This window comes from Dipodomys ordii, unplaced genomic scaffold (assembly GCF_000151885.1).
Source record: "Dipodomys ordii isolate 6190 unplaced genomic scaffold, Dord_2.0 Scaffold13, whole genome shotgun sequence".
NCBI lineage: Eukaryota > Metazoa > Chordata > Mammalia > Rodentia > Heteromyidae > Dipodomys > Dipodomys ordii.
Window position 1 is genome coordinate 16,454,853 of NW_012267229.1, and position 14,700 is coordinate 16,469,552.

The 14,700-nt window shown below is 44.6% G+C and overlaps 3 protein-coding genes across 8 annotated transcripts in view; 2 read left to right on the forward strand and 1 right to left on the reverse strand.

Moving 5' to 3' along the window:
- The window catches only part of Phf20 (PHD finger protein 20), a 113,159-nt gene extending 106,659 nt beyond the window's left edge, over positions 1-6,500 (forward strand). For both annotated transcript variants that reach the window (XM_013010920.1, XM_013010921.1), the window contains one exon: positions 3,970-6,500. In XM_013010920.1, the coding sequence (XP_012866374.1) occupies positions 3,970-4,112 (143 nt within the window). In that variant the 3' untranslated portion in view covers positions 4,113-6,500. The remainder of the gene's footprint in view (positions 1-3,969) is intronic.
- A 4,314-nt stretch (positions 6,501-10,814) lies between these two features.
- On the reverse strand, positions 10,815-11,691 carry Scand1 (SCAN domain containing 1). The gene is made up of 2 exons (XM_013010981.1): positions 11,607-11,691; positions 10,815-11,495 (listed from the first exon to the last, which is right to left on the reverse strand). Exon 2 carries the CDS (start codon positions 11,445-11,447, stop codon positions 10,947-10,949), a length of 501 nt encoding a protein of 166 aa, XP_012866435.1. The 5' UTR covers positions 11,448-11,495; positions 11,607-11,691; the 3' UTR covers positions 10,815-10,946.
- The window catches only part of Cnbd2 (cyclic nucleotide binding domain containing 2), a 44,697-nt gene continuing 41,637 nt past the window's right edge, over positions 11,641-14,700 (forward strand). For 4 of the 5 annotated variants that reach the window (XM_013010976.1, XM_013010977.1, XM_013010980.1 and 1 more), the window contains exons 1-2: positions 11,641-11,891; positions 12,399-12,446. In XM_013010976.1, coding sequence (XP_012866430.1) covers positions 11,664-11,891; positions 12,399-12,446 — 276 coding nt within the window. In that variant the 5' untranslated portion in view covers positions 11,641-11,663. Of the gene's footprint in view, positions 12,329-12,398; positions 12,447-14,700 lie in introns of all 5 variants that reach the window. The other variant, XM_013010978.1, reaches the window with a different exon arrangement.

The following is a 14,700-nucleotide window of genomic DNA, read 5'->3' on the forward strand; positions in this document are numbered from 1 at the left end:
AACCGCGATCCTCAGATCTCAGCCTCCTGAGTAGCTAGGCATGAGTCGGTGCCTGGCTTCCATTTTCAGTTTTTAAGACAAAATTCTCTCTTGTTTATTGAATTTCCTATTTGTTTGTTCTTTTTTTTTTTTTTAAGCCAGTCATGGGGCTTGAACTTGAACCTGAGCCCTGTCCCTGAGCTGCTTTTGTTCAAGGGCAACATTCTACCACTTGAGCCACAGCACCACTTCTGGCTTCTTTAAGTAGTTTACTGGAGATAAGAGTCTCATGGACTTTCCAGCTCAGGCTGGCTTCGAACCACAATTCTGAAATCTCAGCCTCCTGAGTAGCTAGGATTACAGGTGCTGGGCCTATTTGTTTTTATCTTAAAAATTGACCTAATTAGTCAAATGATGGTGTCCCATGCCTGCAATCCTAGTTACTCAGGAGGCTGAGTTCTGAGGATTATAGTTTTTTTTTTTTTTTTTGTCGGTCTTGGGGCTTGAACTCTGGGCTTGGGCGCTGTCCCTGTGCTCTTCAGCTCAAAGCAAGTGCTCTACCGCTTGAGCCACAGCGCCACTTCCAGTTTTCTAGTGTTTTTTTTGGAGATAAGAGTCTCACGGCCTGGCTGGCTTTGAACTGCGATCTTCAGATCTCAGCCTCCTGAGTAGCTAGGATTACAGGCGTGAGCCACCAGCACCCAGTTTAGGATTACAGATTCATACCAGCTCTGGCAAGAAAGTCTGTGAAACTATTATCTCCAATTAACCAAAAATAGAAAAAAAATTAAAAAAAAAAAGCCAGAAGTGGAGGTGTGGCTCCAGTGGCAGAGCACTAAACTTGAGCAAAAACTTGAGCATAAAAGCTCAGAAACAGCACCCAGGACTAGCACAAAAATCAATCAGTCAATCAATCCATCCATCCATTCATCCATCCCCAAACATTTGACCCAATTAAGAAATAAATGTTCAATTTGGTGATTCTGGGTATACTCAAATCTATGATGATTATAACTGGAGATATCAAGTATCTATAAAGTACCTCAGAGAGAAATGACTTTGTTGCCAAGCATCTATGGTTCATACCTAAATCTGTTACCTGGGAAGCTGAGATTGGGAAGATAGCAGTTTGGTGATAAGAGTCTCATGAACTTTCCTAGCTGGCTGGCTTCAAACCATGATCCTCAGATTTCAGCCTCCTTTGTAACCTGGGATTACAGGTATGAACCCTTGGTGCCCAGCAGTTTCTGCCTTTTTTGCTAGTTAATTGGAGTTGGTTGTCTCAGACTTTCCCATCAAGGCTGGCTTTAAATTGTGATCCTCAGATCTCAGCTTCATGAGTAGCTTGGGTTACAGGCATGTGAGCCACTGCATCCAGCTCTGGGTGCAATTCTAGAAGGCTGATTTTTTTTTCTCTTCTAAATTGCTTTGTTGGGCTCCTTAAAATTATAACTGGTACCACTGTCGTAAGAAAAATAAGCTGAGACGTTTGAATGCCAGAGTAGAAATTGTAAGTAAAGGTATTCCTGGGTCCCTAAAAGAGGCTTAGCTCCATGGAAATAGGGTAAAGTTCTGGTATTACCAGAGGTTCCATCCTTAATAGAAGTCAGAGCCTGCACAGACAGTCCTTACCTCCTCCAACCCTAATCTGAGTGGATAGTGGGTTGAGAGGGTAAAACTAGGTGCTCTGTGATCTTTCAGAGCACCTCTCATATGGCCCACTGATTTGGGGCCCACATATATTCTCTCTCTTTTCCAGTCCTTTAACAAATGGATGACTTTCTTCTTTTTTTTTTTTTTTTTTTGCTGGCAGTATTGGGGTTTGAACTCAGGATCTTCCTGTTCACTCAGCTTGCTTGCTCAGCTTGCTTGCTCACAATCTGTTACTTGAGCGTTTTGCTGATTATTTCACATGGAGTCTCATGGATTTGTTGCTTGGGCTGACTTCAAATCCCTCTCCTGTGGATCTAAGCCTTCTGAGGAGCTTGGATACAGGAGTGAAACACTGCAACCCAGCTAAATGGATGACTTTATTAAGAAAGCAGTACAAGCTGGGCGCTGGTGGCTCACGCCTGTAATCCTAGCTACTCAGGAGGCTGAGATCTGAGGATCGCGGTTCAAAGCCAGCCCGGGCAGGAGAGACTGTGAGACTCCTATCTCCAATAAACCACCAGAAAACCGGAAGTGGCGCTGTAGCTCAAGTGGTGGTAGAGTGCTCGCCTTGAGCTGAAGAGCTGAGGGACAGTGCCCAGGCCCAGAGTTCAAGCCCCACGACCGACAAAAAAAAAAAGAAAGCAGTACAAGGACTGGGAATGTGGCTTAGTGGTAGAGTGCTTGCCTAGCATGCAAGTAGCCCTAGGTTCAATTCCTCGGTACCACATAAACAGAAAAAGCTGGAAGTGGTGCTGTGGATCAAGTGGTAGAGTGCTAGCCTTGAGCAAAAAAAGAAGCTCAGGGACAGTGCTGAGTTCAAGCCCCAGGACTGCCATAAAAAGAAGAAAGCAGCACAAGACAAATGTTTACCTCAGTCAAACTATTGAGGAAAATAAAACATGTACAATTCCTTACATGATGCTTTGGTTTAAATATTATAACATCAAAGTTAGACTTGATGTTTGAAGAAACAAATATAAGAATACAAACTATGATGATGTAAACTTGCATAAATGAATGTAAATATACATGTGACAGTTAAGGAAGGTTGAAGCACAGGAATCTTAATGACGTTGACCACCAACACAGAAGTAATCAGCAATGTGCTTCTTACCTTCCTTGAGGAGGTTATGAGCAAAACAACCTGCACTATAGGAAGGTGAACTGAAATACTGTTTTGTCAGTCTAACTCAGACGGACACATACAGGACCACTAGTACTCACAAGCTACCTTTAAGGTATATGGAGTGTTCTTCATGGGTTCACTTCATCTTTAGATGTGTTTTGTCCTCATACAACAACTATATTCTGTCAAGATTCTGTTCTTATCTACTCCATGAAATAACTTGTTTTTCTCTCTGGGTTTGGATATAAATTGATAGCCTCTCATTAAACTCCAGAGCTTCAGGAAAGTATTGTGCCACTGATAATTATGTACCAATCAGGAATATAAATCAGAAATGACAATGATAAAAAGCAGATAGTTTCCAGTCCCTGTAGGTTTTTTTTTTTTTTTGGTGCCAGTGCTGGGGCTTCAACTCAGGGCATGGGCACGCACTGTCCCTGAGCTGCTTTTGCTCAAGGCAAGCACTCTACCACTTAAGTCACAGGGTTACTTCTTGTTTTCTGGGATAAGAGTCTCACAGACTTTCCTGCCCCGGCTGGCTTTGAACCGTGATCCTCAGATCTCAGCTTCCTGAGTAGCTAGGATTACAGGCGTGAGCCACTGGTACCTGGGTTACAAGCCACATTTTAAACAGTCAATAACTACATATGGTAGGGCTAGTGACTTTTGTATTCCACAGCAGAAAATTCATTTTCACCACCAGAGACTCTGGTGTAAAGCATTTGTGTTAATTTGTTGTCACAATGACCAGATATCTAACAGAAACAACTTAAAAGAGGAAGAACTTATTTCTATTCATATTTTTAGAGTATTCAGTCCGTGATCACTTGGTTCCTTTAACTTGGGTAGAACATGATGGTGGCAGTAGTGGAAGACTGGAAGCTGGTGTGTGTGTGGGGGGGGGGGGGATGGAGGACTGGTAGCCAGGTATAAATCTATAGAGGTACATCCCCACTGACCTACTTCCTTCAGATAGGATCTACCAATACCTACCACCTTATACCAGCTAGGGACCAAATGTTCAACACCTAGCCTTTGGGGGACATTTTATATTCAAAACCATAGCAGCACTTGGAGCTTTGTCTCAGAAGTGATACAATATAAAATGAAATGATCCTCCCTTCCCTCCCACGTTAGTAGTCTGATGGGATAAGTGAAACCTTAATTCTTGTAAATTAAGTTCTGGTTGTTCTTCTCTCTTTTGCCAACAGTGCTGGAGAGCTGGCTGGACTATACAGGGGAACTGGAGCCCCCGGAGCCACTGGCCAGGCTTCCACAGCTCAAGCATTGCATCAAGCAGCTGCTGACGGACCTGGGCAAGGTGCAGCAGATTGCCCTTTGCTGCTCAACTTGAAACTGGGCCTCTAAGACTTAACAGGGGCACAATCCTGGGCACCTGCAGGAGGAGCTAAGCGTATTTAAATAAATAAAACTAGCATGCTGAATGCACGTGACACCAACCGACTTCAGGGATATGGCCAGGAGTGATGAATATTGGACAGAGACCATTTTGGCTGCCAAGGGCAGGGCACTCTAATCTGGAAACCTACCAAGAAGGCAGCAAAGAGTCTTGGGATTTTTTTTCTTCTGTGCACATCATTAAATGAAGAGAATCTTTGCACAAACTTGACTTGAAATCGTGCCACTGATGATAGATGGAATGAGAGCCAAAAGAGTTTAGTTGGAAACAGATATAAATTCAATTTCCAGTTTATTTAATTGACTTTCCTGTCAGGTTGAGGCACATGCCAACCCTTCTGGTTTCTGCCTGGTATGGTGTTTAGGCAGCCAGCATCATTTTCATTTTCAGCTTCACAGGAATGTTGGGACTTTATTGTGCTGTGGAGGTTAGGGAGGAGCAGAGCAGCAGAGGCCTCAATTGCCCTGCTTTCTTAGGACTTGTCACTTTCCTCACCACATCTCTTGCATGACTTCATGGTACTGGGGATAAGTTTTTTATGCTTTTCACGTGAGTAGGCTGAGTGTGGCTTTTGTTACAAAGCCCATTCAGCTGATGGAAGAACTAGAATCTTACTATAAAATGAATCTAGAAGGAATTCCAAGTGGAAGCAGGCAGGGTCTGGAACCCAAAGGACAGCATTTTCTACCACATCATATTGACAGCTTCCCAATTCTATTTGAAGTCCAAAATAACCCTTTTTCCTAAAATTTTGAACTCTTCACTGTAAAGATTTGTTACAAAGAATGTGGTTTGGAGAATTACCTTATTTTATATTGTCAACGAACTTCAGATTCTGTATGTGCCACTTTTTTCCTTCCCTGAAGGTCATGTTCAATAGTTGGCAGTTTCAGGATTGCTGACACTTTAACACTTTAAATTTTCTGTTTGTATTACTTTGTGAGATCAAGGTGATTATGCTGCTTAAAGTCCAGGTACAACTTACTTGTACCTTTCAAGACAATGTTGTGTTACTTTGGAGGTTATGATTCCATGTGTAATTGCTATATTTGTTTTGTTTCTTACTAGGCAAAGTTAAAAAAAAAATGTTCCATGCTTTGAGGAGTGACCTATTCCACTAGTTTCCTTATCACTAAAGGCAAAAAAAAAATCAGTACAGTTTTCCATTAACTCACAAGTTAATTATGGGTTTATGAATCTGTAATGTTACATGCCGCAAATATTTACTATGTAAACATGAAATAGCCAGTCTCTCAATAGCAATGTCAGTATCTCCAGTGACCTTTAGAATGGTTAGGTATGAGGGACGAGTCATTGTCGTCATGAATTCAGGCTTCTGTGCTAAGATCTGTTTCAGGGAATGCTTTGTCTAGTGATTCATTCATCTGATACAATGAATTATAGTTTTTATTGACTTGTTATAGCTTATCCGTCAGAGGGAATACATTCAGCTTTAACATCTAATGAGGCCAACACAATTCCTCTACAAGAGGCTGTTTCCCATTAACATTGGTGTTTTTGGTGTGGGAAGGAAGTTTGTATCTGCATGGCAACCATGTTCTGATTATCAGACAGCTGCATTAACAAGAAGTGTGTGATGCTTGTCTAAAAAGGGAAGAAACAGGATGATTTTTTAAATTACCACAATTGTGAGGTATGATGATTGTTATATGTGAGTGATTTTTCTGAAACTACATTTGAGTATCACATCTGGGGAAGTGGTAATGTTCAAGGTAAGTTTCATGTCTTATTGCAGATGGAAGGGAAACTGAATGATCCTAATTTTGCTGAGTGGCCATTACTAGTTTTATCATTTAGGATTTGTGAAGGAAATAACCCATTTTTACTCATTGTGACTTTTGTTCTTAGGGAAGTAGGGAAGATTCCCCATATTCTCTGTACTTCCCTAATTTGAAGCCATTTGAGGGGCTCCATTCCCAATTCCTGGGTCAAGATGAGTTAACCCCAAGTTGGAGCACTGGAAACTTATTTACAAACAATGCCGATACCATTTAGAAGTATGTGCACTACCTAAGTTTTGTCTTTTGAGAAAAACTATCCATCCAACTATAAAAATTGCCTTGACAAAAATAGTCCTGGTTTGAGTAATTATTTTGCTTTAAGTGATGCGTGTATGCAAGATGGATCCTTGAGAGCCAACACTGCACCGTGGATACATGTCTATTGTTTATGTGCTGTTAGAACAGAAGGCGCTGTATATACAACATTGCTTAGAAACATTGCTTTAAAGCAATATTTGCAAAACATGCAAACTATTGTATCTGTATTGGAAAAAATAAAAAAAATGGGTTCTTGTTGCTATATTTCAGTCATATATTACTGAAATATAATTTTTAGTCTTTTGGGGGGGTAGGTTTTTTTGGAGGGGGATGTGGTCAGGGGAAAGTAAGTTTTTATTATGTAGCCCAAATCTTATTATGTAGCTCAAGTCTGGCCTTGAACTTAAAATGTAATACAAGGCTGAACTTGCAAAATTACAGCTCAGCTTTCTGAGTGCTGGGATTATAGTTACCATGGCCCAGGAAGTCTAAAGTTCTTTACCCAATTGTTATATTACTTGATCATTTGTAGCCATTACCTTGTAAAAGAAGCCTGCATTTTTCTTTTTATGCTGTTTCTGAGGCTTAAAGTTAGGACTATGTACTCCCATTTTTCCTTTTCTGCTTAAGGCTGGCATTCTTGACACTTGAGCTTTACCTCCACTTCTGGCTTCTTAGTAGTTAATTGAAGATTAGAGTCTATCAGGTTTTCCTGCCCAGGCTGTCTTTGAACTATGATTCTCATGTTGAAGCCTTCTGGGTAGCTAAGATTATTTGTGTGAGCTACCAGTTGCCCAGCTTGGTTTTTTTTTTTTTTGGGGGGGGGTCTGGTCGTGGGGCCTGAACTCTGGGCCTGGGCGCTGTCCCTCAGCTCTTCAGCTCAAGGCTAGCACTTTACCACTTGAGCCACAGCGCCATCCGGCTTTTTTCTTTTTGCTTATGTGGTGCTGAGGAATCGAACCCAGGGCCTCAGGCATGCAAGGCAAGTGCTCTACCACTGAGCCACCTGCCTAGCCCCTTGTTTTTCTTTTAAAAGATTTTGGAGGCAGAAACAAACTGCCAAGAAATCCTATATGCAAAATACTTTTGAATTAGTCTCATATTTCAAAGCAAAATGCCTTTCCCTAGCTTTTCAACTAGTCTGGTCTGTGAATTATGGTGAGAAGTTTCATGTTTAGTATTGGAAGCAATACAAGGAAAATAAGCCTGGCCTTTCTTAGAATTTCAGTCTTTTCATCCAGAATAATGCAAAGTAACATGGTTATTATTTTTTTTTTTGGTAGTACTGGAGATTGAACCTAGAACTTTCTGCGTGCTTCTCTGCATGACCTACCTTCCTTATATTTTACCTAAAGGTTCTGGGACCAAGCCAAGTTGGCTGTGCATCCCAACTAGCTCCTCTCTAGTCAGGCAACAGCCTCAAAGGAAAGGCCAGGCTTTCATATTTTATAGAACGTCATCATCATCACTTAGCTTCTTAATTACGTTGGTTAGAAAGTTGGGTGGGTGGCTGGGAAGGTGGCTCAGTAGTAGAGTTGTTGCCTCACTGGTTCGATTCCTCAGCACCACATAAGCAGAAAAAGCCGGAAGTGGCACAGTGGCTTGAGTGGTAGAGTGCTAGCCTTGAGCCTGTAGAGCTGAGGAACAGCGCCCAGGCCGAGTTCAGGCCCCATGACCAACCAAAAAAAAAAAATTGGGTGGGCAACAGGTGCCAGAGGCTCACACCTATAATCCTAGCTACTCAGGAGACTGAGATCTGAGGACTGCAGTTCGAAGCCAGCCCTGGCAGGAAAGTACATGAGACTCTTGTCTCCAATTAGCCACCAGAAATCTCAAAGTGGCTCAAGTGGTAGAGCACTCACATTGAGTTGAAGAGATCAGGGACTGTGCACAGGCCCAGAGTTCAAACCCCATGACTGACCAAAAAGAAAAAGAAAAAAAGAAAATTGGGTGGGTGGGGGCTGGGAATGTGGTAGAATGCTTGCCTAGAATGCATGTAGCCCTGGGTTCGATTCTTCAGTACCACACACACAGAAAAAGCTGGAAGTGTCACTGTGCCTCAAGTGGTAGAGTGGTAGCCTTGAGCAAAAGAAGCTCAGGGACAGTGCCCAGGCCTGAGTTCAAGACCCAGGACTGGCACACACACAAAAAAACAAGGAGTTGGGGGAGGGAGAGAGAAGGGTGGTACCTGTGGCTCAAGCCTACAGTCCTAATTATTCAGGAAGCCAAAATCTGAAAATCATGGTTCAAATAGAGTCCAGGAAGAATCCTAGATTATTTTCTCCCATCAACCAGCAAAACTGAATGTGTGGACTTACAAGCCAAGCAACAACTGGAGCCTGAGCTCAAAATAGCACAAATAAAGATAAATGAAAGTGTTGGGGCAGATTTGAGAGGCTGAGTTTGGAGGACCCTATCTCAAAAAACAACAAAACACAGCAGGGCAAAAGTGGCTCAAGTCTGTAATCCGAGGACTGCTATTCAAAGCCAGCCCAGGCAGGAAAGTCGGTGAGACTCAACTCCAATTAACTACCAGAAAACTGAAGTGGCGCTGTGGCTCACGTGGTAGAGCTGAAGAGCTCAGGGACAGCGCCTAGGCCCAGAGTTCAAGCCCCATGACTGACAAAAGAACAAAACGGGTTTGGGGATTTGGCTCTGGGGGAAAAAAACAAAAAACTAGGAGGCAGCTGTGAGGGAGTCCGCAGGAGACATTATTAGCAACATTATAAGTAACCCAATAGCTCACTGAACCCAGGTCCAAGCTCATCCTATCCATGGGAAAGTCAATCTGGAGATAGGTTGGAGAAAGGCTGTGTTCAGTGACCAATGAATGGAGAAGAGAGTGGTACTCACAAAGCATTTCCACTCCAGGGGTTTCAGATATAGGCTAGGAATAAGAGAAGCTAATAAAGGGGAGGGATACTTCTGCATTTTCTGGGACTATATGGATGTTCTACTTCTTTAGTTGTTTTCCTGTCTTTAGCTATGAAGGGGAGTGGAGGGGACTAGTCAAGGATAGGTTAACCTTGTAGTGTTGGACAACCATTTCTCCAATGTTCAACAAGATACAGAGTAGAACCTAGCTCAAAATTTAAGGGAACAAAGCACAATATGAAGACAAGTGATGCTGCTAATAAGCCTTTTCATCCTGTCCTGAGTCATTCATTAGACAGCTACACACCAAAGAGAAAGTCAGTGTCATCAACAAGTGACCTCAGGTTCCTGAAAAGAAACCTAGACAAATGTTACTATAGCCCATAGAACAGAGGTGTTACCTGCAGCAAAGCTAATGGAAAACCAAAATTAGTCATCTTTAGCAGCTAGTGAAACTAAGGAAGCTATGTTTTCCTTCAGTAACACTTCTGAATAAATCCTACCTCAGAATAGAGAATTGGCAAAAGGGCTAGGATTGTGGCTTAGTGATAGAGGGCTTGCCTTGCATGCATGAAGCCCTACGTTCAATTCCTCAGTACCACATACACAGAAAACGCTGAAATGGCACTATGGCTCAAGTGCTAGACTTAAGCAAAAAGAAGCTCAGGGACACTGTCCAGGCCCTGAGTTTAAGCCCCAGGACTGGCAAAAAAAAAAAAAAAAGGGGGGAGTGATGGAGGGGGGACAAAAAAGGAAGTTAATCAATCTAGAAGAATAAATGAGATGACAAGACCTGTTCTAAATGTAAGGAACAGGGACTGGAAAGGTGGCTCAGTGGTAGAGCGCTTGCCTTGCATGCTTGAGCCCCTGGGTTCGATTCCTCAGCACCACATAAGCAAAAAGAAAAAAGCCGGAAGTGGCACTGTGGCTCAAGTGGTAGAGCGCTAGCCTTGAGCTGAAGAGCTGAGGGACAGCGCCCAGGCCCAGAGTTCAGGCCCCACTACCGGACCCCCCCCAAAAAAGTAAGGAATAGTAAGTAGTAAAAACGTTTCACATTATGCCAATGGCTCACACTTCTGTAATCCTAGCTACTCAGGCTTGAGATCTGAGGATCTTGGTTCAAGGCCAGCCCAGGAAGGAAAGTCCCGGAGACTCTTATCTCCAATTAACCACCAAAAAACCCGGCTTAAGTAGTATTGTGTAAGCCTTGAGCTGAAGAGCTCAGGGACAGTGCCCAGGCCCAAAATTCAAGCCCTACAACCGACAAAAAACTGGCCCCAACAAAAGCCTTTTGGGAAGCCTGTGCCCAAAGGGCAGGTAGGACAAGTTGGTAGCGATATTAGAATAGATATGTAGTTAAGCTAGCATTCAATAGAGCCAATTATTTTGCCTGCTGGATCCCCACAACTACAGTACTCAGGAAAACGAGTTTAGATGCTACCCGCTAAGCAATACAAGTGGCATGGAATTCAGATTCCTGGAATCTTCATGACACAGCCTACTAAAAACCCAAGCGGGTCCTTTTGAATGTAGGTTCAGAAAATTTTTCGCAGGTGTATAGGGCTGGCCCAGGTGTAACCGACACTGAAAGATCAACACAACAGCTTACGATGGTCTTATTACGTAATTCTTGGGCTCCCAATTTATCAATTCGGTTTTAAGAAATTTAAGGACGAACGATAGAAACACATCAGACAACAGCAATTGTCAAACCTTTTCATTAACTGCCAAACTTTTTCATTAACACCAAGTGGAGAGGGGTGGAGTGCCAGATTCCACCTCCGACCCCGTCAATGGCACCTGTCCTGGGAACGAGCCGCTCGCTCCTCCCCGTTCAGCCGGTGAGGCGCACGTCGGGGCGGCGCCGGAGCCGCCGGGCCCGGGCCAACTCGGGCAGGATGGCCATGAGCTGCTCCTGCACCAGCATCTCCACTATCTGCTCCTTCGTGCGGATGTCGGGCCGCAGCCATTGGCGGGAGAGCTCCCGCAGCTGCCGGAACGCCTCCCGCGGGCCCGCCGCATCCTGGTAGCGGAACTGCCGGAAACGCTGACGGAACGTCTCGGGGCCAGGCCGGGAGCCGCCAGGGCGTGGCGGGGAACGAGCCCCGCCGTCGGCCTGAGGCACAGGGGCCGCAGGGCTGGGCCCACGGCGGGGCTCCCGGGCCGCCACTGCCTCCGCCACCGCGGGCTTCTCCTCAGCGGCTGCGGCGCCGGGGCTGGAGAGCGCCTGGGCAGGCGGGGAGGAGCCCGCCGAATTCAGCTCAGGGTCTGGGCTCGGGCCGGGCCCCTCCGCCGGCCGTGGCGAGGTCGCCGCGGGGTCCTCCGGGGCCGCCATGACTCCTGTCGGCGTCACTATTCGGCCACTGTGGAGTCAGCACTGCGTCTGCACGGGAGTAGGGCGATGAAAGAATGTTCCCCGCTAGGGAACCGAGTCGGCGCGACCCTCGTCTGGGGGCGGACCTAGGACTCAACCGACAGTTCGCAGGCTGCTTACCTGGGAGCGGCGAGGCTCCAACGGAGGCCGGAAGTGGGTGTCTGCGCTCCGGTCAATATGATTGCACGGCCACTGAAGCTTCCGGAAGTGGAGTTTCGGCTTCCGGAAGTGGAGCCTCGGAGAGTTGGTCGGCTGCCAGTGGTGGAGGTTAAAACCTTCGCGGAGGAGCTGTCCAGTAGCGACGAGCAGTTGAACTGGTTCGGTGATGTCGACTCCGACGAGGACTGGAATGTGGTGGTGCCGGAGGTGCCCATGGAGCCGTTGGAAGTGTTCAAACATAGAAAGGTAGACGTCTGGGTTGGAGGGAACGGGCGCCCACCAGGAATGGCGGCTGCTCGGTGAGGGGTGAGGGGTCGGGCCGCCGAGGACTCGTCCGGGGTCGCCAGATGAGCGGGGCCCGACAGCACCGGGTCTCCGGAGGACGGCCCGGCCCACAATGACCCTCTCATCTGGTCCAATGAGGAGAGCAACAGTAGCACCCATCTTATTTTGAAGAGGACAAAATGTATCCGTGTAAGCCCTAACAATTGACAGCCGCCAAGTAAATGCTCGTGAGCGCCAGGCCCCGATTTTGTGTGTCTTCTGAAACTTTGTGGAGTCTGAACTCAGGGCCTGGGCGCTGTCCCTCGGCTCTTCAGCTCAAGGCTAGTGCTCCACCACTTGAGCCATAGCGCCACTTCCTCTACCTTTTCGGATGTAGTATATACTCCATAGACTTTCAGGTAAGTTGCATATATTCCTGGATCTATCCAGAGATCCCAGATTAATGTCCTATTCTTCCAAATTTTGCAGGGGACATCAAGAGGCAAAATGAAGTTTTGGAGGAACATCAGAACTTTAGTAAGTGACTGAGAACAGAAATCTTTTTACTTCTTTTCCAATACTTTTTTTTTTTTTTTGATCTGTGGTGGGGCTTGAACTCTGGACCTGGGCACTGTCCCTCAGCTCTTCTGCTCAAGGCTAGCGCTCTACCACTTGAGCCACAGCACCACTTCTGTTTTTCTGGTGGTTTACTGGAGATGAGTCTCATGGACTTTCCTGCCCAGGCTGACATTGAACCATGATTCTCAGATCTCAGCCTCCTGAGTAGCTAGGATTACAGGCATAGCCACCGGTGCCCTGCCGCATGAGCCTTTTTCAATTTGTTTTTTTTAATTTGGAAAGAGTACCCAGTGTGTCTCTTGGTACTCTTGATCCTGTTTTCCCCAGTACACATCCTGCATAAATATAGTACAGTATCAAAACCCGGAAATTGTTGGATACTGGTAGCTCACACCTGTAATCCTAGCTACTCAAGAGGCTGAGACCTGAGGATTGCAGTTCAGAGCCATCCTGGACAAGAAAAGTCCATGAAACTCCTACTTCCAATTAACCATAAAAAGCTGGAAGTGGAGCTGTGGCTCAGTGAGAGTGCTAGCCTTGAGCTAAAGAATCAAGGACATTGTCCAGGCCTGGAATTTAAGTCCTGTTACCAGAACACACACACACAAACTCTGGAACTGATATAGGTACAACCCATAGACCTTATTAGCATTCTCCAGTTTTACATGCTAGCATTTTGTTTACATGTGCATGTATACATTGTATATATCCATATAATTTTATGTAGATTTGTGCAACTATTATGTTAATCAGCATCTAGAACTATTTGGTCACCACAAATACCCTTTGTGCTTTTTTGGGGGGTGGGGGAGGGTCAGTCATGGGGCTTGAACTCATGTCCTAAGTGTTGTCCCTGAGTTCTTTTGCTCAAGGCTAGCCCTCTATCACATTGAACACCAGCACCACTTCCAGTTTTCTGGTGGTTAATTGGAGATGAGTTTCACAGACTTTCCTGCTCTGGCTAGCTTTTAATCCTGATCCTCAGATATCAGCCTCTTGAGTAGCTAGTTATAGGTGTGAGCCACCAGTGCCTTTCCCTTATTTTTATTGCTGGTAGTTGTTCTCTTACTGTTGAGGGTGTTTGTTGCTTTTGTTATTGTTTTCTTTATCCTCTTGCCTAGGCTAGCCTTAAACCACAATCTTCAGATTTCAGCCTCCTGAGTGGTATGAACTACCAGCACCCAGCTTTTTGCATACATTTTTTTGGACATTTTAAATAAAATATACATAGCATAAAAACGATTTGAAAGTATACAGTTCAGTGGCATTAAATACATTCACCTTGTAGTATCACCATCCTCACTCTCCATCTCCATAACTTTCTTACTGTCCTACAATGAAACTCTGCCTGTTAAACCTAACTCTCCATTCATCTTCCTACTAGTCCCTATGACCACTATGTCCTTCTTATAAGTGGAATAATAAAATTTGTCCTTTTGTATCTGTCTTATTTCACTTAGAATAATGTCTTTAAGTTTTATCATGTTGTACCATTATCAGAATTTTATGCTCTTTTAACAGTAATATTCATATGTATGCATGTATATTTACATATATTCCATGCTTCTTAATTTTGCAGATTAAGCTAGCAAGTGTTCAAAATGTGAAGGAGCTGACCAAAGTAAAAAAACCTAGTATGTCATTCCATTTTAATTATCCATTAACATGTAGTGGTTATTTTTGTACATTCCTACCTTTTGGCTATTGTAGATAATATTGCTAACAATATTAGTGTATAGATACCTGTTTGAATCTCTGATTTTATTTTTTTTATTAATTTTTTTTGGGGGTCCGGTTGTGGGGCCTAAACTCTGGGCCTGGGCGCTGTCCCTCAGCTCTTCAGCTCAAGACTAGCACTCTACCACTTGAACCACAGCACCACTTCCGGCTTTTTTCTTTTTGCTTATGTGGTGCTGAGGAATCGAACCCAGGGCCTCAGGCATGCAACACAAGTGCTTTACCACTGAGCCACCTTCCCAGCCCCAATGAATCTCTGTTTTTAATTGCTTCAGATCTCTACCCAGAAGTGGAATTGCTGGATCATATAGTAATTCTATAACTTCCTTCTCTATTTTTTAAAAATATTTATTATTATTATTATTATTTTTTTGCGTCCGGTCGTGGGGCCTGAACTCTGGGCCTGGGCGCTGTCCCTCAGCTCTTCAGCTCAAGGCTAGCGCTCTACCACTTGAGCCACAGTGCCACTTCCGGC

Excerpts from the sequence above, each read along its gene's own strand:
- Scand1 (XM_013010981.1), bottom strand. The coding sequence starts at position 11,447 with ATGGCGGCCCCGGAGGACCCCGCGGCGACCTCGCCACGGCCGGCGGAG.